Source organism: Danio aesculapii, chromosome 9 (assembly GCF_903798145.1).
Source record: "Danio aesculapii chromosome 9, fDanAes4.1, whole genome shotgun sequence".
Taxonomy (NCBI): Eukaryota; Metazoa; Chordata; class Actinopteri; order Cypriniformes; family Danionidae; genus Danio; species Danio aesculapii.
In genome coordinates, this window is record NC_079443.1 from 33,277,267 (window position 1) to 33,302,137 (window position 24,871).

Here is a 24,871-nt window from a genome sequence, read left to right on the forward strand (position 1 = left end):
CTGGATTACTTTGAAATTATTTAAATATCAGGAGAGTTTTAGACTACAGGGGCAGTTTAGAGATCTGGAAGTGTAACCCCGCCGGTCCTACACCACCAAACTGTTTCTGAGCTGAGATCAAACCAGCGACCTTCCACATAGTAGTCAGTTGCTCTAACGAGGAGGCTAAAGACCATGGACCCCTGGCGTCTGTCGCTAGAGCATCTTTAGAGGCCAGAGTGAGATTTACCTGCACAGCACTTCACTAGCTGGCCTCCATTACAAAAGCATCACATATTCTGTCTCTAAAGACCTCAATAATGATTCATGAAATATTTGTGTATTTTAAAACCGTGATAGTGACAAATCAGTCACGCCATGAATGGACTTATACTAACAATTGTCAGTATTAACAATAACAGTTGTCAGTAGAAACCACCGACAGGCTAGAAACATCAAGACAAAGGCTAATTTCTTTTTGAATGTTACATTTTATTAAATAAAAAAATACAGAATTAATGACTACATTGTACAAAAAAAAACGGTCAATGATAATCGTTTGTAGCTTAAAAAACCAAACAAAAAAACAAGAATTTCTCATGACAAACAGCAGTTTTTGTAACACTTCTGTAGCACTACTCAAAAGTTAGATTCATAGTTCACACCAGTTGTTTTCATGTACTCTGTATATCGTTTAAAACTGCTGTGCAACAAGTTCACCCCTCCCTCCACTCAACCAATCTCTAATCTTGACTGAAAGATGCTCAACCCGCACACATTTAAAAGTAAAAGTTCACCTGAAAAAAAACTATTAGTCACACATTTTCAGTGAAATTTATTTATATTTTTGGTTGTATAATGAAAACCAGTAGAGTCTCATGTTGTTTCGGACCCTAAGGACACTCAAATGTGTAAGTTGTTTAGTTTGCCATTTTATTTAGAGAGAATTGCCCCTTAAACCAGATATCAAATGATTCCTATTTCATGTAGAAAACTAAAAGTAACACTTGAAAGGCAAAACAAGCACATGCTTTGTCAAAGTTGTGTAATCCTCAAAAGAGGGTTTTATTTTTATATGAAACAGACAGACAGTTTACAAAACAAGAAGAACTGATCAATGAAGTGGAATTTGCTTTCTTTTCATAGATACAACAGGTCAATGTTCCTACCACATTTCAACATGAACGACTGGCTTTTGAAGCCCCTTCAGATGGACTTATTCAGAACCAGTCATATGCACAATGACATTCATACAACAGCAATATGTTAAATGCACTTTTCCCATTAGACGCTGATGATGCAAACTGAAGGCGTTCAGACTTTCTCTGGCCACGTGATCAGGAGCTTTATCTTTAAAGTAGTAGGTTGACATCGTCCTCAGCCACGAGTAGAGATAGAAGATTGGACATTGTGGAGGGTGGAAGGATGGGAGACTGTTAGGTCCATTTCTTTTGCTCCATTTTCAGACCACCAGCATGGCAGGGTTTTTTTTCCAAGTTGAAGGGAAGGGGCAAATCATGTCCCCTGCCCGCAACCCTTCTACTAAAGTCAGTGCAGGTTTCAATTTAGAAGCCCATGCCGCCCATTCCTCCCATTCCACCCATGCCTCCCATTCCTCCAGCCGGCATTTCCTTCTCCTCCTTGGGGATCTCGGTGACGACGGCTTCCGCGGTGGACAGGAGAGACGCAACCCCTGCGGCATCTAGCAGTGCTGTCCTCACCACCTGTAGGGGGAGACAAACACCATTAAACACTATTCTGTACAGGCTGATAAAAAAAGTAATGTTAATCACAGAGATGCACCAATATTACAATATTCAAATACATTTTAATGTGTATATATATATATATATATATATATATATTTTTTTTTTTTTTTTTTTTTTTTTTAATTTATTTATAATGCTCTGCATAATTAAGTACACCCCATTTTGAAAGAGTTTTTTATCCATTTCCCAGTGAATATGGGTAATATATATTGGTGCATTTGAACAAAAACAGATTTATTAAACAAATGTTAAAATTATATTTTAGTCACCAAACATATTTAGAAATGGAAACATAATACAATTTAATTCATGCAAAATATTGCAAAAAAATATATTGATTTTTGCTATTTTTGACATTTTTATTTAATATTTTTCCCTAACATAAATTTGGCCTACTAGTTTTTGGACCGCTATCTTAAGTTATTTTGTTAGATAAGCTCCAGATTTGGCTTCAGTACTTATATATAAAAAATAAATGATAAAATCATAACCTAAAACATATGTCCAAAAATACACAATTACTGTCCAATTTATCTTTGGCTTCACCACATAATTACATCAATATTCACATCACATATCACAAAAACAACACAAATACATTCAATAATATAAGAGTAAAAATTTAATTACGCCTATTCAAACTTAAAATCTGGTATTTAAAATTCTAATGGCACAAATGACATTCGATATACGTTTTTCTTTATTTGATGTTGCCTAAAACATTTTTTTGATGGCAAACCCATTTGAACTGAATTGGCAAAGACAACATCAGTTAAACTGAAACCAAATATACAATTATTAAAATGTTCTTTTTTTACCAAAAATTACATTGTGTGTTTTCAAAAAATGCACTTATTTCCTTTAAAATTAAAGAAGAACTAAATTAATTATTTCATTAAAATTCAGATGTGCCATCATATGAATAAATGTATTTAAAAATGATTTAACCATTTAAAATATTATTATTTTCAATTTCTATACATTTTATATTAATATTTTAATTATGAATATTTAAAATACTGCTGTTTTTATCTCTAGTTTTATTGTTTACGTATTTTATTTATTTTTATATAAAATGCAGAATTGGTGAGAATAAGGCTTTCTGCTGTTGACCAATAAACATGTTCATGAAATATTAAACTCAGTGGATTTCTTTGATTTTAAATGTTATTATTTACAACTTATTTATGTAATTAAACAACTATAGAAATAAAAATGGCAATATTTTAATATATTTAAGTATTTATTTATTTATCTATCTATCGAGTTCTACAAAATGCAGACTTGATGAGCATAAGGCTTGGTTTCAAAAACATTTAAAATGTTAAATAATCCGTATGGTCCTGAAATATTGTACTCATCAAATATAACTGTAAAACCCACTCTTAAATTTATTACAGACCAAATTTATCACACATACGCACCTTTGTGGGATCAATAATGCCTCTTTCCACCATGTTGACATATTCTCCGTTCATAGCGTCATATCCAATCTCTGTGGCACTCTGCAGGATCTTCTCCACCACCAGAGAGCCTTCAACTCCTGCGTTCTTAGCGATGGTCATAGCAGGAATACGAAGAGACCTGCGAATGATGTCGATACCTTCACGAGAAAGGAGAAAATAAAGGTCAGTTTTGGGAAAATTAACAGGATGTATCTGGAGGATGGAGGACTCCATTTCTTACCGATCTTCTGGTCAGCGTTGGCTGGCTTGATGTTGTCGAGGGCAGGGATGCAGCGCAGTAGAGCACACCCTCCTCCGGGCACAATTCCTTCCTCCACAGCGGCTCGAGTGGCGTTCAGGGCGTCAGTGACGCGGTCCTTCTTCTCATTCACCTCAACGTCACTTGTTCCTCCAACCTGAGAAAGAACAATGATTTTTCATCAGGATAATGGCAAATAAATTAGGGGTCTTCAATTCAATTCATGTCTATTTCTATAGTGCTTTTACAAATTAGATTGTGTCAAAGCAGCTTAACATAGAAGATTATGGTAAACTGAAACTGTGTCAGTCCAGTTTTCAGAGTTTCAGTTCAGTTTAGTTCAGTGTGATTTAAATTTCACTGCTGAAAGTCCAAACACTGAAGAGCAAATCCCTCGATGTGCAGCTCCACAAGTCCAACACCAAGAAAGCCAGTGGTGACAGTGGTAAGGAACAAACTTCACCAATTGACAAAAGTGAATGTGTGAATTTTCAGATTTTCAAATAGTTGCATTTCAGCCAAATATTATCCAATTCTAACTCACCATACATCAATAGAAAGTGTATTTATTCAGAATTTAGAGGATACCTCAATCACAATTTCCTAAAATAGATTCATGACTGGTTTTGTGATCAGATGTCCAAATGATGTGTCCTGCTATCATACCTTAATGACGGCCACTCCATCAGAGAGCTTGGCCAGTCGCTCGTTGAGTTTCTCCTTCTCATAATCACTGCTTGTGGACTCCAGCTGCTCTGCAATCTCATTGGCACGCTTCTCAATGGCGGATGCATCACCGCGGCCTTTTAGGAGCATGGTGTCATCTTTAGTAACAATGACCTCGCCGACCTTGCCAAAGTCATGAGCTTGAATATCCTCAAGAGCAAGACCCATAGCCTCATCACCAAACACCTGAACACACAATTCGCGCATGTTAGATGACTTTCAACTCAACTTATGATGTGATTTGTCACAATTCAATGTTGGAGTATGTGTATTACTTAAAGCACAGGTGTCAAAACCAGTTCCTGGAGGGCCAGAGCTCTGTACAGTTTAGTTCCAAGCCTAATTAAACACACCTGATCAAACTAATTAAGTCCTTTGGGCTTGTTTGAAACCTACAGGCCAGCAGGGTTTGAAATAAACTGTGCAGGGCCATGGCCCTCCAGGAACTGGCTTTGACTTAAAGAATTCAACCAAAAAAAAAAAGTCACAAATTTATTCATCCTTTACTTGTCCCAAACCTATTAGGTTTTTTCTGTTGAACACAAAAGTAGATTTTTCCTACTATGCATGTCAAAGGCTACCAGTATGCAACGTATTTTTCTTTATTTCATTATTTTCTTGTATGTTCAGCAGTTTGGACACAGTTGAGGGTACATTTTATTTTCTGTGAACTACGCCTTTAAATGAGATACTTTAAATGGAGTTATTTTTAATTAACACATACGGTTCCTCCAGTGGAAACTGCCATGTCCTGCAGTTGGTTTTTCCTGTTGTCCCCAAATCCCGGAGCCTTCACCGCCACAACCTGCAGGCCAACCTTCAACCTGTTGGGAAGATATAGCATTGACCTTTAACCCAGAACCTTTAAATAAAACAAGCTATTCTTAAACCTCAAAGTTTAAGAGTATCTATATTTAAAAATAAAAAAGAATATACTGAAGGCTTCCACCAAAATAGTCCACTTACTACAGATGTTACTTTAATATATACCAGTTTATTATAGTTGTTTACCTAAATATATAAAATATGATAACAACTAAACAAAATTTATATAATAATGGTGTTTATTATATTATTTTATTTCTTTAACTAAAAAAAGACTCCAAAACCTGTTACAAACTTTCAAATAAGTTTTAAGTTTAACAACTTTACTAATCCCACCAGGAGCAATTAAATTGGAGCAGTAGCATCATAATACAACAAACACATCACTTACAAACAATATTAAAAACACGATCCAGCATACTTCATAAATATAATAATATTACAAAAAAATAGCAATAAGGAAAGATGCTAACATTAAAAATTTTAAACTTGATAAAATGTAAGGTTAAAAAGCCCTATGACCTTAGGAATTTAAATCTATAACACTATGGTATTTATAACACTGTGGTATTTTAATAATTATTACAAAAATTGTCAAAGATTTGGAAAACTTTTCATATTCAACAATGAGTCCTTTTTTGAAAAAACGCCCATCAAAATTAATCATTCTTAAAGCTGATGTCCAAAAGTATTTTTTACAGTATTATACAATATTTATAATTACAAAACGTGATTAAAAAAAAAGGTAATTTTGAAGGAGATTCCTTAAACATTAAATAAACAACAAATTTTTAATAAGAGAATTAAAATCCCTAATGGATTTCATTAGGACCCAATGTCATTAATATAGTTAAAAACTATTTTTAAATATGTTGTAAAAATGTACATTTTAAAATATTTATATTATTCTCATATAACTTTGAAGATGGTTCATTTGAACAATTAAAATATTGACAATTTGTATTTAAAAGCTATAATTAGCATGGTCATTTTTTGTGAGAAATGCCAAAATCAAAATCAATCAGTAATCTGCTTTTTGGGGTTATGTCCCATTCAGGGCTTGACATTAACTTTTTTGATCACCAGCCACTGTGGCTCGTAGTTTTCCAACATTACTAGCCACTTGCCATTTTTACGAGCCACAATTGTGTTGTTGGGAAATATATATTTGCAGAAATTTGACGTTGGCATGGTAAAATTACTTTATTTAAATTATGTGTTGTGTCCACATGCCTCCACTTTTTTTATTTCACATGACTTTTTAGGGCTCAACACTAAGGATTTACCTTTTTTTTTCCTCGCCACACCAAACCACAAATGCCACAAATTTTTACAAGTGTGTCAGAACAAGCTAAATCGAGCTTGTTCTTTATAAATGTTCTTTTAAAAAAAATAATTGACATTTAAAAAGAAAATATTTTCATTTATCTAAAACTATACATAGTAGTTTGTCCAGACTAAAGGCCCCAGACCATCAGGTAACTATAGATAAATGGACCGTTAATCTCCATCTCTCTGACAAAGACATTTGAGTAATTTTAAAAGTACTGTAAAATACTTGTTTACTAGAAAGAACTAGAAAAAAAAACCTAGAAAGAGTTTCGCTATTTTAATGAAAACCTAACTTTTTAATAGAAAGGTTGACATTTGCATGGAAGTGGTGTTGTAGACTTGAAGATAGTGTGACTAAAACCTGTTGAGAACCAGAGTGCTGAGCGCCTCTCCGTCCACATCTTCCGCCACGATGACCAGAGGCTTGCGATGCTGGTTGGCAATTTCCAGAGCAGGAACAATACTCTGAACGCTGGAGATCTTCTTCTCGCTCAGAAGCACATACGCATCCTGAAACTCACACTTCTGGCCTGCAGACAGAGAATCAACACTACTGTCAGTCCAACCTTAATAACATTTGAAACACATGACCTCCAAATATGAAATACGATACCTTTAGCGGTGTTGATGAAGTAAGGAGAAATGTAACCACGGTCAAACTTCATGCCCTCAATGATCTCAAGCTCATCATGAAGAGTTTTACCATCCTTTAAATAAAAATAATAACATCCCATGTGTGAGGTATTTTAAGAGTAAAAACATAATTTGATCTGGATTAAACACTACTAGAGAGAGAGAATTTTGAGTTTATTGCCATTTCAGCTTCTTTCTAAACACTACTATTTAGTAGCCTACCTTCACTGTAATGACACCCTTACGACCAACTTTCTTCATAGCATTGGAGATGATGTTACCAACTTCAGTGTCTCCATTGGCAGAAATAGTAGCCACCTATAAAGGAGGATTCAAGAAAAGAAAAAATGTTAAACACACGTTCAATGCTTTTATTATGTAAAAAAAAAAAAAAAACACCATATAGACAATCATGTGTAAAACTATCATGCTTAAAAATATATTAAGATTGTGGATCATTTAAAGGGGGGGGGGGTCTACATAAATTGCACATTTACTTGTATCATTTTTATTACTTTAAAAGACATGTAAATTGTTAACATACACAATTAAAAAAAAGACAAAAATAATAATTTTATTGATGTTTCCTATACAAGCTTTGATTGAAATACCTTAAGTGACTTATTATGCCTCTTTTTACAAGATAAAGTCTCTGATGTCCCTAGTGTGTGTATGTAAAGTTTCAGCTCAGGCACGGTTTGAATAGCAGTGCGAGTAAGCCCTAACGTCCTATGATAATAAGGGAGAGATTGTCACTAATAGGTGGGACTTTCCCCTTCTGATGACACATACAAAGGGAGAATGTCAGTGTTTTCACAGACAGTTTTTATGAAGTGTGATTATATGAAAACATAAAACTAATTTAAAAATAAATAAATCTAACTTTCACCATAAGAAGCTGGCTATATTCACAGACTGTTGCCTCACAACTATGTCTAAACACCTTTTTAAAGGGATGTTTGCATAATAGGTCTCGTTTAAAGTGATAGTTCACACAAAAATCAAAAGTGTCATTATTTACTCATCCTCCACCATTTCCAAACCTGTTTGAGTTTCTTCTGATTAACACACAAAAAAGATATTTTGAAAAATGTTGCAATCTGATAGCCATTGACTTCCATTGTATTTTTCCTGCTATAAATGTCAATAACTTTTGGTTTCCAATATTCTTCACAGCATCTTTTCAGCGTTCAACAGAAACTCAAACTTTTACTATACTTTTAATCTGATGTTTTAAGAAACTGGATCAATGTAATGTATTTTTTATTTGATGCCATGTCAGCATTTAAGGCTATTATCATTGCAAAATATTTCAATAATAAATATACTTAAAAACAACAAACAAATGATAACATTAATTAAATAACATTTTTAGTGCAAACACATGATAAAAATTCTAACATTTTTTGTGGTGTCATTTTAACTGGATCAATGTGAGGCTGATTTTATATTCCAGAACTTGCCATTTAATCCCACTTTTTACCTGAGCGATTTCCTCTGGCGTTGTGACTGGCTTTGAGCTTTTCTTGAGTTCACTGATGACCTCCTCCACGGCCATCATGACTCCTCTACGGATCTCCACTGGGTTTGCCCCTTTGCTGATGGTGTCGAAGCCCTCTTTGGCGACGGCCCGGGCCAGAACTGTGGCGGTGGTGGTGCCATCTCCAGCCTCCTCATTAGTGTTGTTGGCCACATCCTGAACCAGCTTGGCTCCGATATTCTTATACCTGTCCTTCAGGTCAATACTTTTAGCAACTGTGACCCCATCTTTGGTAACTTTGGGGCTTCCCCAGCTCTGCTCAATGATGACGGTGCGACCCTGAGAGACAGAGAGAGGGAAATTTAGTTGCTTTTCTTCCGTCAATGATTAAAATTGTGATTTAGGAAGGACAGTGGTTTTGTTTGACTGGCGACTTATTAATTCCAGCATACCTTTGGCCCCATGGTGACGGCCACTGCATCAGCCAGCAGGTCAACACCCTGGAGCATGAGGGCTCGGGCATCTGCTCCAAACTTCACGTCCTTTGCATATGCACGGGTCAGGTGAGGGGCCAGAGCCCTGCACACAGGCCTCATCTGTCTCATGACACTGGGTAAACGAAGCATTTCTATCAGAAAGAGAGAAGCAGAAAATTATTACAAAAGGAATTTAATTAATGTAAAAAAAATTTTTTTTCTGTTTTCAGAATTATTCAGAGGACTCAGTTTATTTGCAATTTACAGGAAAAACAGCATTTATTTTATAAAATAAATAACAGGAAAATGATATATAATTTCAATTTGCTCATATCTGGTCATTTCTCTTTAAATATGCACAAAAATTCCAATGATTTCACACTATTTACAGCAAGTCACACTTGGCTTTAGGGCGGTGCGATTACTCTGACAGATATTGTGATTGCGATTTGATTTACGACTAATTCTGTAGTCAAGCTTTAGCTCAATAATCTGAAAGCAGTGGCAACAATTCTAAAAATTAAAAATTACCTGTTTTTGTTCGGTGTCTGTGACTTTAAAAACAAAATGTTCCCATATTACCAATGTGCTGTTTTTGTTTGATATTATTTCATCTATTAATGCTTCTGAAGCAGCAGACGCCATAATGCTATTTGTCAGCGCTTTCCTGTTGGATTACTTTTTTAAATTTTTTTTATTGAGGGCGTAGTTCAGTTGCGCAATTCTGATTGGGCACAACGAAAGTGTACTCACTCAATTGGCTAGTAAGACGGAAGTCACGCATGTGCTCTTGCCGGGGATAATTAAATATATATATATCAGCCGCTTGCGATTTTCGATAGAAATGTCAGACGGCACTTAGAAGTTTTTGCATCTAAACTCTTCATATTGTAATTTACATAATTATATAAACTTTTTGGTCCACTTTTAAAAACATACACAATAATATATCCACACATTTATTTTCTATTTAGTATTAGGCTACAATATTATTTTGTTCTTCCTACTAATAATATACTAATACACTTACTATAATAATTTAATTGATATTTACACATTCAATTGTTTTATATTGTTTAATTATAACTTGCAATTATCTAAATGTTATTTACTACATTTATTCTTATTACTTATTTAAACCTCACTAATTTTCATCTTTATTTTATAATTATTAGACTCTATAAGCAATTTTTAATTTGTTACTAATTACATTTTTATTATTAGTTAATTTATTCTTTTGTTTGGCTAATATTTTACAAAAAAACTTGCATGAATGACCCCTGTGCCCTGTTTGAAAACCTCTGATTTAATCAAACAGGTGGCTCCGCCCAAAACTGACAAACACTTGTTGAAGCAGGCAGGCATCCTTTACTGATTGGCTGATAGTAGCCAACAAATCGCAGAATCAGTTTCTTAAAAATCCTAGTGCGTTTTTTGATTACAATTTCGATGTTCGGTTAGATATTAAGTACATTTTATGTATGGCAGTCACACACAAAAAAATATCTGAACAATTATTTTAATTTCAATCTCTGACCAGCAAGGGAAAAAAATTTCCTTGTGTCGAGGTCACATGATACGGATGCCAAAAATTAGTCTTTGCACCCGCCGCCCCCTCCAATGCTTTACACTGGCCATTCATTCATTAATCTAATTCTCCTCTTATTTGGTGTCCAAAATGTCAAGACCTTCCCTTAAAACATGCTCTGGAACATACGATACCATCACTTCATGGATCACATGGACATTTACAACAATGCTTCGTAAAATCCGATGATCGTGCATTTTATTTTTATTTTTTTAAAGTGTTTAATATAACGTTAGACTAAACACAAAACAACATTAAACTGAAAAATGTTAAAGCTCAGATGACCGTGTCTTGTGAAGCCTGTAGTGAGTACCTCAACTACCCCACGTGTGTTCAGGGCGTCACAAGGTCAAAATCACTCCGCGTCACGACACAGACGGAAATGATGCCTTTCATCTCCATGAGTTCACGTTATAAAGTTCCCTGGCTGATCCTTTAGTTTTATCAAAATCAACCATTGTAGATTTCTCAACGCTAAAATATTCCAAATATAACTAAATTTAATATTCGTAGGTTAGGCCTCGGCATCACATAACTTGTAATGATTACCTCAACACCTATAACCACTACTATATTGTCTTATATTGCTTATAAAACTACAGCTAAATCAAACACATGCATTATACTTGTCAATAAGTGCATAACGTTATAATGTGCAAAACACACAGGTTACTATAACGCCGGCTATTCTAATGGCTGCATCTGTCATCAAGGATAAATGGAACAAAATGCATCCAATTGACAAGTAATTCGACAATAAACATGCACGATGCTACTTTACAACTCTAATAAACAAATTGACAGTATGTTACATGATTATGTTACATGTTAAGATACGTACCTGCCTGTTTGATCTCGTTAATTTCAATTATCTTTATATCACCGTGGCATTAAAGAGCATTATGCAATATATTATGTTTATGGGCTTTTATGGATGAGGATAATGCTGTAAGTGACTTACTGCAGAGTGATCTGGAGGTGAATGAAGGGATGCGCGTGTCCGTCAGCGGAGCAGGCTGAATGATATAAGAAGAGCCGCTTTAGAGCCGCTGCAGTTCCACTCGACGCACATGTGTTCTTCATCCGGGTAACCGCCCCCGCAGCCCTGACATCTGCATAACTCAATACTTTCTTTATACTATGCATACGTTATGCTTTTTTTAAAGATATGCGCTTTTATTTACTTTTGTCTCAATGATAATTGACGTATTTCAACGAAAGTGAGAGAAAATATAAATACAATGTATCATATTTGTCCATTAAATATGTGTTATGCTCGTTTCGGGGCTTCAAGTTCGAGAATTTTCGCAGATTCTATTGGAGAATAAAAGACGTCAGAGGTCAAGATTGTGCAACCAGAAATGGTATTGCGTTTTGCAATTTTCGTTGTTTTTTGTTAAAAGTCTTATAATATAATGTTTTCTCATAAATTATCTATGCATTACGTTAATATGTGTGTATTTATATTATGTAATTACAAACGTTTATTGTTATTATTATTTAGGAAGCTTCAGATAGCTTTTAAAATGCATTTGAGTTGGGTTATTTGTATTTTGTAAATTTTGTCTTTTAAAAATAAAAATTATATATTTAAATGTTTGAATAACGTGAAACTCTTGTACTGAAGAAGCACATGAAATATTCATTTAAATAGTGTAGAAGTTATAAATGCTGAAACAATCAGATAAACGTTTTCTTCTTTTCTTACGAAATTACAGCAAAAAAAAGAGTCAAATGTCTTTGCGTAACGTTTAGGAGAACGAGGAATATTCTAGATTGCAGGTCTATGGTCGGTAAGGGTTGCCTTGTGGCGCATGCGCAGTGTCCTACCAGACATTTCTTCTTCACGTGGATCGCAGGAGTGAAGTGGTCCAGTGTGACGGTCTCTTGCTGCTCTGTCGGACGCGGTTTTCATAAATATCAGCTAAAATGGTAAGACGCGTAAGATAATTAATTAACTACTCCATCTAAATGAGATGTTTCTTTGTTGTGTTGAATTTGTTTGGCGTGATGTTTTATAACTCCCCATCAACTGCGACTGCAAGGTCACGGTTAGTAATGCAGTCGTGCTTCGATTTAATATGTGTAAATGATATGATGCTAAAGATGTTAGTTAGTATGGGTACGTAAAGTGTGGGTGAAAGGTTGGTTTTATGTAAACAGGTTTCAGAGCTAAACTGATTTATGTAATGAATAATGTTACTAGCAGCTGGTTTATACACCAGCGTAAGATTTTAGTATAACGTTAGATGTGTAAAGGATGGTCTAATTGAGTTACAAGGTATAAAATGCACCTGACAGTTTGTGGTATAAACACTTCACATGTTAAGAGCGCTTGTCTTGTAGATATGTCACACATTGCCTGTGTAAAATTGGCTTAATTTTCATTATAATGACTTAATATGTCACGTTGTTGAAACACTCAGGCTCAAAGATCAGTTCAGCCAATAGTGTTTCAGCAAGATATGAACTTCCGGGTCATTTTGAATAGAGGCAAACCCATGTGCATTAGGATATACACTACAGTAACTGCTTTGCCTTTTATTGAGACAAATAAACATATTTTTTTTATTGTTATTGCTTTTATTTGGTCATATTTAAGGGATAGTTCACCCAAAGATAAAAATGTGCTTTTACTAAATCCTAAAGTGGTTCTAAAATCTTTGAGTTTTCTTCTGTTGAACACCGAAGATGTTTTGAAAAATGTTGGAAACTAGTAACCATTGACATCCATAGAAAAAAATTTAAGTCAATAACTACCGGTTGCCATAGCATGCTAAATGATGCCCAATTGCCCATGCTTAATTTCCTACTTGACAGCAATCAAGTCATTTGTGCCACAAGTTATGAATTTGCCTTGTAGTTTGAGGCCAGGTGAAACCGATTCACTCTAGAATCTTCTACACGCTTGTCTGTTCAGCCTTCAGGGTTCAGATTTTATCATGTTGTCTGTCCTTTTGTCCTTCAGCAGTATGGTAAACATTTACAAAACCTCCAAACCTTTCTCCTCCCCCACACAAACCCTCAACATCTCCTGTCCCATCAACCCTCCCTCACACACGACCTTCTCCCAAGGTCACACACATCTGTTCTCAGACAAGCAGCAGCTGTTGTCTTTGTAACGGTTTGATGGTCCTTACTTTTCTCCAGTCAGCCTAAAACCTATCTTTGAAAGAATGCAAACCAAAGATTATGTTACAACTGAAATCAAAGGCTATAACAGTTGTGCTTTTTTATGGGACTCCAGTTTAATTTAAATTAGTAAATGAACACTTTTGGTCATGAAGTGGTCATTTAGCAAAAGTAGTCAAGGAAAAGGAAGAAAGACTTAAAGGGATAGTTCACAAGAAACTGAAAATTCTGTCATCACTTAATCACCCCTTCACTTTTAGTTTCTTTCTTTTGTTGAACAGAAAATAAGTTCTATAGAAAAATGCTGAAAACCTGTAACCATTGACTTCTATTAGTTATTTCTTCTATGGAAGTCAGTGGTTATTTTCTTTTGCATTCAACAGAGAAATAAATACCAGATAAGTACATCTTCATTTTTGGGTGAACCATCCCTTTATTAAGAGGTGATTGGTGAAAACTGTTAGGGGTTTTTTTTGTGTAGCGCCCCCTTGTGTGTGTTTTTCCCTTTGAAGTGTTGCGAAACATGCATTGACTATTTCTCCATTGCACTAAGCATGCTTTTTTTCCTTCCTAGCAGGCCTTCCGGAAGTTTCTCCCCATGTTTGACCGTGTGTTGGTGGAGCGGCTCGCTGCAGAGACCGTATCAAGAGGAGGCATCATGATTCCTGAAAAGTCGCAAGCCAAAGTGCTGCAGGCTACTGTGGTAGCAGTGGGTCCAGGATCCACCAACAAGGTAATTGTCATGATTTGACATTTTTATTTCAGCATTTTCAATTACACAGTGTGAAATCAGAGTTCAGTAAATTATTTTCTGTCTTTCAGGATGGGAAAGTAACACCTGTCTGTGTCAAAGTTGGGGATAAAGTCTTGTTGCCGGAGTACGGAGGAACTAAAGTTATGCTTGAAGATAAGGTTTGAACATTTGTCATATATTGACTGATTTATTTTTGTTAATCTATTTTTCCATTTTGAACAGAGATGCCCAAGCTAGTCCCTGTGGGCTGAATTTGGCCCCCCATCCCATCTGAGAAGAGAGGGAGAATGATGGGGATGGTTTAAAGATTGTCCATTTAATTTTAATGTAACCCTTTGTTTGTTGAGCAAATCAAGTCAAAGGCAGATTCTGCTTGACCTGTGTATTCAGCATTTGTTTATTTTTATTGCTATAAAATATTATTTTAAATGTTATACTGCATTAGATAATACAATTTAAAGTAATTTCTATTTATTTTAAATATTATGAAATAAATTAGGAAATTACCAATGACAACTTTTATTGTAAAATAGTTTGGTATATTTACCTTTGGCCCACAGCTCTCAAGGATATTTGGTTTTTGGATATTAGCTTTAAATTTTTTGGGCTTTTTGTTACAGAAACCGTATGTTATTTGCATCCAAAATGACTAAATTGTGTTTTAATTATTTGTAAAATGATGGCTTGATTTATAAACTGCTATCCTTTTTTTTCTTTTTTTCTTTTGTAGGACTATTTCCTTTTCCGGGATGGAGATATTCTTGGCAAATACGTAGATTGAAGTCAGCTTGTCCAGCCATCTGTGTCATTCTGAAGTGCATAGAATGAAAGATTGTTCCATGTTTGTTTTCATTTTTCTATGTCATTCGATTGTAAATAAGTATGATCATGTTTTGTTAAAATAAAGTGATCTTGATGTTTCATCTCACTTTTTGAGGTAAACAGTTTTGAAATTGAACGTGATTGCTGAAACATGGATACGGACTATATAATCTGTATTAGGAAGCGCTATACATCTTAATAATTGAAGCAATGCAATGACTTTATAGTTTATATTCATAAACATTGTTTTTAATTTTTGTGAATTATGAATATTTTTTAACTTCTTAGAATGGAGTGAGATTAAGTTTTTTTTTTTAAAGTAACTAAAGAAATACTTATTCTAGTGGTAAAATTATGTTTATTCATCTAGTAGTTTTCTTTAAATTATATGATTTAGAATTCTATGTTGGTTGTGATCAGAAGATAACTAAAATAATTGAATGGTGCCTTCTGAAAGTAATCTAATTTCTAGAACTCCTCGCAATGGTGTTTTTCAACTGACTACATTTTTATTGATTAAATTCTTGGAAATATTCTAATGATGGCTCTTTCTTATTTGGCCAGATTTAGAATCAGTTCTCGGGTTGCCACTGACTAGCACTGGCATCCTAAAATGTGAAGTGCATGACGACATTTACTGCTTGCTTTTACAGCTGTCACATAAATCAGTTCACAAAATCATCACCAGATGGTGCCATTTAACGATAAAATACGATTTATTTTCCAACTGCAAAAGGACATCGATCTCCTCTAATATGTTTATCAATAATAATAAAAAATCACTGTATTGTGTATAATAGCTTACAAATCATTATCAAACTTAGATTTGCGGACAGAAAAATCAACACTATTTGATTATTTTTACTAGTGCCCTGTATGTAATCACTTGCTTTTAAAATCCTGTAATACTTTGGCTAATCCGTTTAAAAAACGTAGTAGGATACCACCAGAAATAAATGGTGGGGACACCAAGGCTTGATTTACATTGGACACTGTCACCATTCATCACCGTTCCTGTGCTTGCTTTAGTCTGCACTGTAAACAATTCGTTTTTATTAGAGTTCACCCAAAAATGTAATTGTCACAATAGACTCTTTCATTTCTCTGTTTTCCAGAATGTTCACGTTACTCGTTTTTCATATGAGGGTGAACAATGACTTATAACATGGAATTAATTATTTAATATTTTTAACACAATTGGTCTTTTTATAATATCAGCTAGCATTGAATGACTTTAAATTGTGATAATTGTGTGGTTTTAGTACTTGATAGTCCCTTATTCCTTTCATTATTCTAAAAACAACATTCTTAGTTCTGGGTAGGGCCAGACAAAATCTGTGGCCATTTATTGTTACTTTTGCAGAGAATTTGGTAAAAATCTGCGGATTTATGTGGGATTATTTTGAGAGTATCATAACTAAAAACTTAATATATGAAATAAAAAAATTGCTTTTTAACTTTTATTTGATATTTACAATGCAAATCTATCTAGATCCACTTATTTGGTAAACAAAGCAAGTCATATAACATATCTACTAAAAGACAGAAAATATTACTTTAAATAGTACATTGTAAATAAACAAAATGAACACTTTCATATTAGTCAATATTCTTACTGAAATGAATTTAAAAACTGAATAAACAAATTTACACACATTTACACAAGTAAATCAATAGACTCAATGATGGGCTAAAAATCTGCAGATTTCTATTTAGATTCTGTGTGGGCCTACTTTTGGGCATATTTTACTCTATATTATTATATTGGTTATACTTAAGAACCATTATAAGATATAAAGAGTAAAATATAACCATAAAAGCCATATCTTGGGGAAAAAAAATGAATAAGGGATTGTCAAGAACCAAAACTACACACGTATCTCCATAAAAAGTAATTCAGTAGAATAAAACACTGGCCCACTGTAATAACTGCTGCTTGATTTTTATTTTTAAAAATGGAAACAAAAATCAGAGAAATGTTAATTTACACAAGTGATTGTATTTGTACAAAAAGGGCCTCAAGTCATTTAAAAAGAAAAACAATGGCTGATGGATAATCCCAACAGAACTCCATTAGCCATGACTTTAGATTGGCTAGATGGAAAGAGTAAAAGCTGTATGAGATGCCACCTGGGCTTTCCCCATAGGGGCCAGTTGCATAAGTTCATATGGGCTTATGTTAAGTTAGGCACCTATATTCGTGTATTTTTTTATTATCTAATACAAAAAACAGTTATAGAAGTCCAGGAGGAATTGTTTGTTATAGCTGCATAAAATGAGAATGAAAACAGTGATTATCCCATGCAAACTAGCTGAGCAGACTGCTATGTCAGATGCTTATATTTATGCAACTGAGTGCATAATGGACTTCTTATTAACTAGGATACAAGGATCTAGAAAAAAACAGCACTCGATGTAAGATGGAATAAAATCATTGTAACTACATCTTCACTGTTTAACATTTTGAGTCTCACTGACTGTATCCGAGCTGCTCCTGTAGTAGCCGGACTCGTCGATTGGGGGCGCGCTGTCAATCAAACTCTAAATCTGTCGCGATGGTCATGGCGGAGGGCACAGCTGTTCTGAGGAGGAATAGACCAGGCACCAAGGCGAAGGTAAAATGAACAGCTTATAACAAGCTAACGCTCTTTTTCAAACTCAGACCTGTTCGTGGAGCACATCCTAACGTAATAATAGCGTAAAAACCATTTGTTCTTCTGCCAGCGGAAGCCGCAGATATGCTAAAGAGCTAAGCTAGCAGTTAGCCTAGAAAACTAATGATCCTCAAAGGAGGGGTTTTAACTGTGTATTTTGTTAAATATTTCTCAGTAATATGATTTGCTTTCTTTTCCGAAAGTACTCGTATAAAGAGTGAAATAAGAGACAGGAGGGGCCTGAAATAGGAGGTTGTGTGATCTAGTTATTTGGCGAACAGCAGTCAGCTAGCAGCCGTCTGAAAATACCCGGATGAACATTACTGAATATGTATTTACATTAAATTAAATTTACATTAAATTTAAACACAATAAAGTTCATATACTTACATGAAATGACAGTGTCCTCCAGCATTCACTCGATTCTTTGCCTCAATTATTCGTCAAGAAATTGTCATTACGTTTGGTACGATTTACTATGGTTTTACTGTACATTAAAACTATGATTACAACATAAGGAATGTGGTAACTTAATCAAACTGTGGGGAAAATAGAAGTCTATTGAAGGATATTTCGATCATATATGTTTTGTCGACAGCAGTTTTTTAGTATTGTTCTAGTGTTGATTTTACTAACATGTTTACAATCTTGTTTTTGTGTGTTGTAGGACTTCTATAACTGGTCTGATGAGTCTTTTGAAGAAATGGACAGCACCCTGGCTGTACAACAAGTGAGAGCTTTTACTTTTTGAAGGTTTTTAAGAAGGGTTGGATCACTTTCAATGACCCAGATTTTTTTGTACTGTTTACAAAGTCTTAACTTGTATGCTGAGATTCTTTGCTTAAATGAAAGCAAAATTCAGCCAGCTCGTCTTCCTTTACATGGTTGTTTACACTGTTTTGTGTGAATAAACCATCATGGATTTTGACTATATCTCTTTGCTGATTAAATGTATTTAATGTCTTTTTGTTGTTGTTTTAATACTAATACCAATACATTAGAATATATGTGAATTATTGGAAGCATTTTTAGGACAAACAGGATTGTTAAGAGAAGCTTTTGAGTTTTATACTTTTTCATGATCGTGTGTTGTTTATGTTGTGTGTATTCAAAAGTTGACTCTTATTTTGTGCTTCTTTATTGAGCACAAATGTTTATGAAATTTCTCATGTAGTCATTATAATTATGAGACAAATGATTGAGATTATCATTTTTTGATTTATACAGCAAGACAAATGTTTCAGTTAGCTAAAACAAGACTTGTTTTAGTAAAACTTGATTTAAAAAAAATGCTCAACTTAAATGGACACCTGACACAAAAATTTGACAAAAAATAAACAAATGACACTTTATACGCATGACAAAAGATTATTATATTGCTAATTTTGTTCAGTTTCTGGCCTGTATTTTTTTGGTCTTTTGTTTTTTAAATTTGTGTTTAAGTGATGCTCACGCTTTCATTTCTTGTCAGTACATTCAGCAGAACATTCGCTCAGATTGTTCCAACATAGAGAAGATTATGGAGCCTCCAGAGGGACAGGATGAGGGGGTGTGGAAATATGAACATCTCAGGTATATTATTAGTCTGAATGTCAACAAGGGTCCTTCATTTCATCCTTCACTGTAATGATGCATCTCAGTATACTTGTGTGGATTCTATGTGTTTTGGAATAATAATAGAACCCACTTTATATGAGGTGCTTGTTATTTTTCCAATACAACGGTAGATGACATATTAAATAACTTGAATTACTTAATTGCAATGTTAAATCTTTATAGTTTCACATTATCCTTAAGACCCACTAGGTTTTACACTTTATTCAGTAAGGAATTCCTATTGCGTATTTTGGTGATTTCTGATTTAAAACAAAGCAGAATCTGGAACTACATTTAAGATTTTTTCTGAATGCAGCATACAGTCACTTTTGAAGATATATTTGATGGAGATACCATAATGGGATGTCATCTTTGATCTATATACAAACATGAATACAAATCTGTCAGAAAAAAAGTATGTGCATTGTATCAAATTATTTATTACATGTTAAAGATATTGAATATTGTGTTTTTGTCTATATAGACAGTTCTGTTTGGAGCTGAATGGCTTGGCAGTTAAACTGCAGGTAATTATATTTCTTGCTTCATGTATAGCAGGTCATTGGTGTAAAGTAACAAATTACAAATACTCAAATTACTGTAATTGAATGCTTTCTCTTATGAATTGTAAATTACTAAGTATTTTTAAAAATGTGTTCTTTGTATAAAAATGTAGGATGTTGACTGTATGATCACTGAAATCGTCACACAGCATTAAAACAATGACTAAATGCACTACAGAATGTTACGTTTACAAATCCCAGCACAAATTGCATGTAAATGCATCAGCCTTTTACAGTGCAATACACACTACTCACTACTTTTCTTTAGTACTTTTAAAAGGGCTACGTTTGTACTCACACTTTGAGTAATATTTACAACAGATACTTTTACTATACTTGAACTACACTTGGGAACGTAATGGTACTTTTTCTTGAGTATGATTTTTTTCAGTACTCTTTCCAACACTGTCATTTGTATATCACAAACAAATCAAATAATCTGTTATACATTTTTATAGTGACAAATTTCTCTTTGTTTTATACCAGATTTAGTTATTTTAATGTTCAAATGTTTTACTTTTTTTTGTTATTATTAGATTAGACAGTGATGTTTGATGATATGAAGACAACATGTCTGCTAAATGAATAAATGTGATATGTTTGCCCCATAGAATGAGTGTCATCCGGACACATGTACCCAGATGACAGCCACTGAGCAGTGGATCTTTCTGTGTGCCGCTCATAAGACTCCCAAAGAGGTCAGTGTCATCTCACTCAAAAGTTTGATTAAAATTAAAAGCACATTTGAAATGACTTTGTTGTGCTGGTGTATTTCTTTAGGCTGCAGCAAAAACTAGTCTGTTGATTATGTGTGTGATTAATGAGATGTAGATCAATGTCATTTCCAGTGCATTTTGTATCCACAGAATGTAATTACCAAACAATTTAGTTGTTGATTATATTCATTGTTGATTATCATTGACCAATTGCTGTGCCTCTAATGCATTTCTTAAAAGACTGAACTGGAGAAAGCTAACGTTGATTTGTTTGTTTGTTGGATCACAGTGCCCTGCCATTGATTACACAAGGCACACCCTGGATGGAGCTGCATGTCTGCTCAACAGCAACAAGTATTTTCCCAGCCGGTGAGTTAATGAATATCTAATCTAGTAAAGCAGGGGAGTTCAGTGTTCCTTCTGGAGATTTGTCTTCCTGCAGAGTTCAGTTCCAAACCACTCAAACACTCCTACAAGTTCTTAATCAACTTCAAAACTTGATTCTTTTATTTTTTTGCTTAAGTATGAGCTATATAACTAAATGTCTGCGCGTCATTCAACCTCAGCAGTGATACCATCATCATATACAGATTAGGCACCAAATGTGAATAATCACTGCTCATACTTTCAAACCTTGTTTTTATATAACTACAGAATGAATTAAGGGTTTTACACCCAAGTTTAAAAGGTTTTACCACCTACCATTTAATGTGGGAAAGTGTGGAGCTTGTTGCGTGACGTTACACGCCACACAATAGTGCCGATGACTACTGTCACAAATTAGATTGTGAAATACCCGAATATCCTGTTCTTGTCTAATTAAAAGTATGTGGTTGTTCAAACAGATTTTTAATGATCATGTTAGTTGATTTCTAATGTTAATTTGCACAGAGCAGAGATTTACAGCTGTTGATTATGTAACATAAATTCATCAATTTAAAATAAGAGTTGTTGCCACATCCATTGACAATTTTGTTGACAAATGAAATTAAAACAAATATGAAATTGGTGATTGATCATGTGATGTGTTGAATTATCATAGAGTGCGTTTGACATGAAGCACGGCTGGAGCTGGTGATCAACAAGATTAGCCCAGTGCAGGCAGGGGTGGATTTGAAAACAGAGCCGTCAAGCCGAACACTTCAGGGCTCAAAGTTGCTGAAGTCATAACCGATCACATGGCGTAATCACTTATTTATTGCAATAACACTAAAGATTTACAGTACAAATAACACATAATACAGTCTCTACAAACTGTAGTTAATTTTTAAACAACAAGGGAAATATGAATTAAATTTAAGTAGCCTATATAACAAACGCATGAGAAATAAGGGGGAAACGAGAGAGTGCAGATAAAAAGGAAATGCATATCCATGAATAGGGTTATTTTGGATAATAAAAGCGTTTTTAAAAAAGCACTTTAATCTAAAAAGATTGAACATAAGGACAAAAATAAACGAGATACACTAAGTAGAAGTTTCCCAGAAAGAGCAGGTACATCAATGTCACTTAAACCATTTCTGCATAAACGGCTTGACAGGTAATAAAATATTTTATAATCATATTTTTATATTTAATTAAATATTTTTTTTAACTTAATTTGTTAAAAAAATCTTTATAGGGTGTCAGGATCAATGATGATAATTATTTTATTTCAAGTCTGTAAGACTTATTTGAGTTAATATTTAGGTTATTCACTAAAATATACCATTTAAATCATTTATGGAGCTAAATACAGTAAATAGTCTGTAAAAAAAAAAAAGTCGAACAAACCTGTGCAAACAATCTAGTCATTATGAACAAATTTAACAGAAGTAAATATTTGAAACTCTTTTAATCAGCATGATGTGTACAAGATAGAGAGGGTATAAAAAGTTCATTGTTTGTTTTGAAATTTGTGAATCTGAATTTATCCAATAATAAACCCGAAACACACGTAGTTGTTGTCATGCGGTGAACTCTGCGTCGTCACCGCAGTTCCAGCAGTCGCTCTTCAGATAAATCAAACGTCTGATCTCGGAGTGCTGTCGCAGTACTTTGATGCCACATGTGACAGTCATGTGGTGTCGGCTCATCAATCCGGACAACATTTCTAACCAGCATGCACCTCTTTAAGACAGATTTCGATCGATCTGCGCAGCGCTGCATGAAGTCGAACGCACCTATGGATTAAAGGTTCTATAATTACAATGGCTGCATCCCAAATGGCACACTATACACTTACACACTTAACAGCATAGTATTAGAATTTAGTGTCGTCCCTAAATGGACCACTAAGGTTTTTTTTACTAAGCGGAAATTTAAACTGTTTCCCAGATGATGTTTGATGTTTGCCAAATTAGTGAAATAAATGACCTAACTACCAACTAATACCTGCCATGAGTATAGATGCATTTACCAACGGGAGGTGGTGTAATCACTCTTGTAGGAAAATTTTGCTTTCAGAATCCAAAATAAAGTAATCCAACATCAGTGCCCAAAAGCTCCGCCCCATCCACTACTTGAGCAAAACTGCAGCCGTTGAGTGCGTCAAGCGTCCAACATTTCACACTTCTTGTTAATAGTTGAATAGGTGCATCATCCGGGTATTTAAAGTGCACTTATTTAGTTTTGAATAAAAAGAACATTTCAGTGTGAATGCACTACATACACTATACTACAAAATGGCGTAGAATAGTGCATAAGTATGCAATTTTGGGATGCACCTAATGTTCATCTGGTACAACAACATCCAGATTTATCTGTATACATGCAAAAGTGTCACTACACCAAACTCTCTCCACCAAATTGTCATACATTTAACAAAAGCGTACAAATTTCCATAATCGCAAAATGAGCTCTAGGCTGTAGTGCCGTGCTTGGAATATCACTTTGAACTCCTGCTGTCAACGTGCATATCCATAATCCTGCTTTATTGATACTGCTGCATCATGAGACATACTAACACCATTCAACGAAACTGATTTTACCAACTCCAGGAAGTTGCATTTAAGCTACGCAGGAAGACGATCTTTATGAGCAGAACTCAACATCTCTGTGTTAATATGCTAATCTCTAGCTGTCAACAGGCTGTTGAGGTTTTCATTGTATAGCTTTTGACCCTCTCATTGCTTTCTGTATAGCGTCAGCATTAAGGAATCATCTGTGGCCAAACTGGGCTCTGTTTGCCGTCGCATCTATAGGATCTTCTCCCATGCATACTTTCACCACCGCCAGATTTTTGACAAGTATGAGGTAAGCAAGCTATGTAAATCATAAGCACATACATTTCAGAGTATTGACTATACTGCGAGTTGGCACTTGAACTTGGGTCTCCCAAAAGTACATGTTGGCCCATGAGGTCATTGGAACTGACAGTTTAGGCTCCTGTAACTGTTTCCCAGTATGTTATAGAGCAACTTCGAGGTTGTGAACCACCTCAGGCAAATTTCTAAGTGTCCATCTTTAAGCATGATCTCTCTTCATCTTATGACAAAGCTGTTGGTGTTCATTGAAATGGCATTTCCGGCAGTGGTCAGTAGGAGGCATCTTCAAACTGTTTCCTAAGGAGGACGGTCAAATCCGCATCAGATTTCTGAAGACACTTATCTCTCTCCCACAGAATGAGACCTTTTTGTGTCACCGCTTCACTCGTTTCGTGATGAAGTACAACCTCATGTCTAAGGACAACCTCATTGTGCCCATCCTGGAGGAGGAAGTCCAGAGTGCCACCGCTGGCGAGAGCGATGCCTGAGCTGCATCTTGTGCATTTGAAGCCTCAAGCATCCAGACAGCAGAGGCCACTAACGTCAGTAGTTACTTTTCCACTCACAAATGTTTTGTTTGATCCGAATTCCATCGTTCAGCTGTAACAATCAATTCCAACGTAACATCAACAGCTACTTGTACATATCTCAGCTCATCTCCATTGTAAATCCTGCTTAACCAATAAGAACTTCCTTTCTTTTTTCCCCCCTCTCGACTATAAACGAGTCTGGTGATATTCACCCTGTCTTTTCCCTCGTTTTTAAGTTATTACATGGGTGGAGGGCTCTCATCCGGCCCACTTTGTCCTTTTTTTAAAATAAACTAAAATGTATGGTATTTTCATTATGTCAATTGTTAATAAAAGACTTGTACCTA

General features: G+C 34.7%; 2 protein-coding genes across 5 annotated transcripts; one reads left to right on the top strand and one right to left on the bottom strand.

Annotated features, from left to right (window-relative positions):
- Positions 1–1,020: 1,020 nt before the first annotated feature.
- On the bottom strand, positions 1,021–11,582 carry hspd1 (heat shock 60 protein 1). Its single transcript, XM_056465494.1, has 11 exons — positions 11,474–11,582; positions 8,901–9,076; positions 8,452–8,787; positions 7,191–7,286; positions 6,949–7,042; positions 6,697–6,865; positions 4,903–5,002; positions 4,119–4,364; positions 3,435–3,609; positions 3,173–3,351; positions 1,021–1,703 (listed from the first exon to the last, which is right to left on the bottom strand). Exons 2-11 carry the CDS (start codon positions 9,072–9,074, stop codon positions 1,545–1,547), a joined length of 1,728 nt encoding a protein of 575 aa, XP_056321469.1. The 5' UTR covers positions 9,075–9,076; positions 11,474–11,582; the 3' UTR covers positions 1,021–1,544.
- Positions 11,583–12,327: 745 nt separating this feature from the next.
- Positions 12,328–24,871, top strand: LOC130235099 (MOB-like protein phocein). 4 transcript variants are annotated; one of them, XM_056465499.1, is made up of 9 exons: positions 12,328–12,444; positions 14,219–14,377; positions 18,542–18,604; positions 19,346–19,446; positions 19,955–19,997; positions 20,645–20,731; positions 21,039–21,118; positions 23,872–23,983; positions 24,351–24,871. In XM_056465499.1, exons 1-9 carry the CDS (start codon positions 12,442–12,444, stop codon positions 24,480–24,482), a joined length of 780 nt encoding a protein of 259 aa, XP_056321474.1. In that variant the 5' UTR covers positions 12,328–12,441; the 3' UTR covers positions 24,483–24,871. The 4 variants fall into 4 exon arrangements, with proteins under 4 accessions (XP_056321474.1, XP_056321472.1, XP_056321473.1 ...); XM_056465496.1 differs by lacking the exons at positions 12,328–12,444; positions 14,219–14,377 and adding an exon at positions 17,728–17,835; XM_056465497.1 differs by lacking the exons at positions 18,542–18,604; positions 19,346–19,446; positions 19,955–19,997; ... (2 more) ...; positions 23,872–23,983; positions 24,351–24,871 and adding exons at positions 14,467–14,556; positions 15,129–15,326 and having other exon boundaries at positions 12,334–12,444.

Coding starts and splice junctions, on each gene's coding strand:
- LOC130235099 (XM_056465499.1), top strand. Junction 19,998..20,644: donor GCTTGGCAGTTAAACTGCAG/GTAATTATATTT, acceptor TTTGCCCCATAG/AATGAGTGTCATCCGGACAC. Junction 20,732..21,038: donor CTCATAAGACTCCCAAAGAG/GTCAGTGTCATC, acceptor GTTGGATCACAG/TGCCCTGCCATTGATTACAC.
- hspd1 (XM_056465494.1), bottom strand. CDS start 9,074: ATGCTTCGTTTACCCAGTGTCATGAGACAGATGAGGCCTGTGTGCAGG. Junction 7,287..8,451: donor CGCCAGAGGAAATCGCTCAG/GTAAAAAGTGGG, acceptor CCTCCTTTATAG/GTGGCTACTATTTCTGCCAA. Junction 1,704..3,172: donor GCATTATTGATCCCACAAAG/GTGCGTATGTGT, acceptor CTCCCCCTACAG/GTGGTGAGGACAGCACTGCT.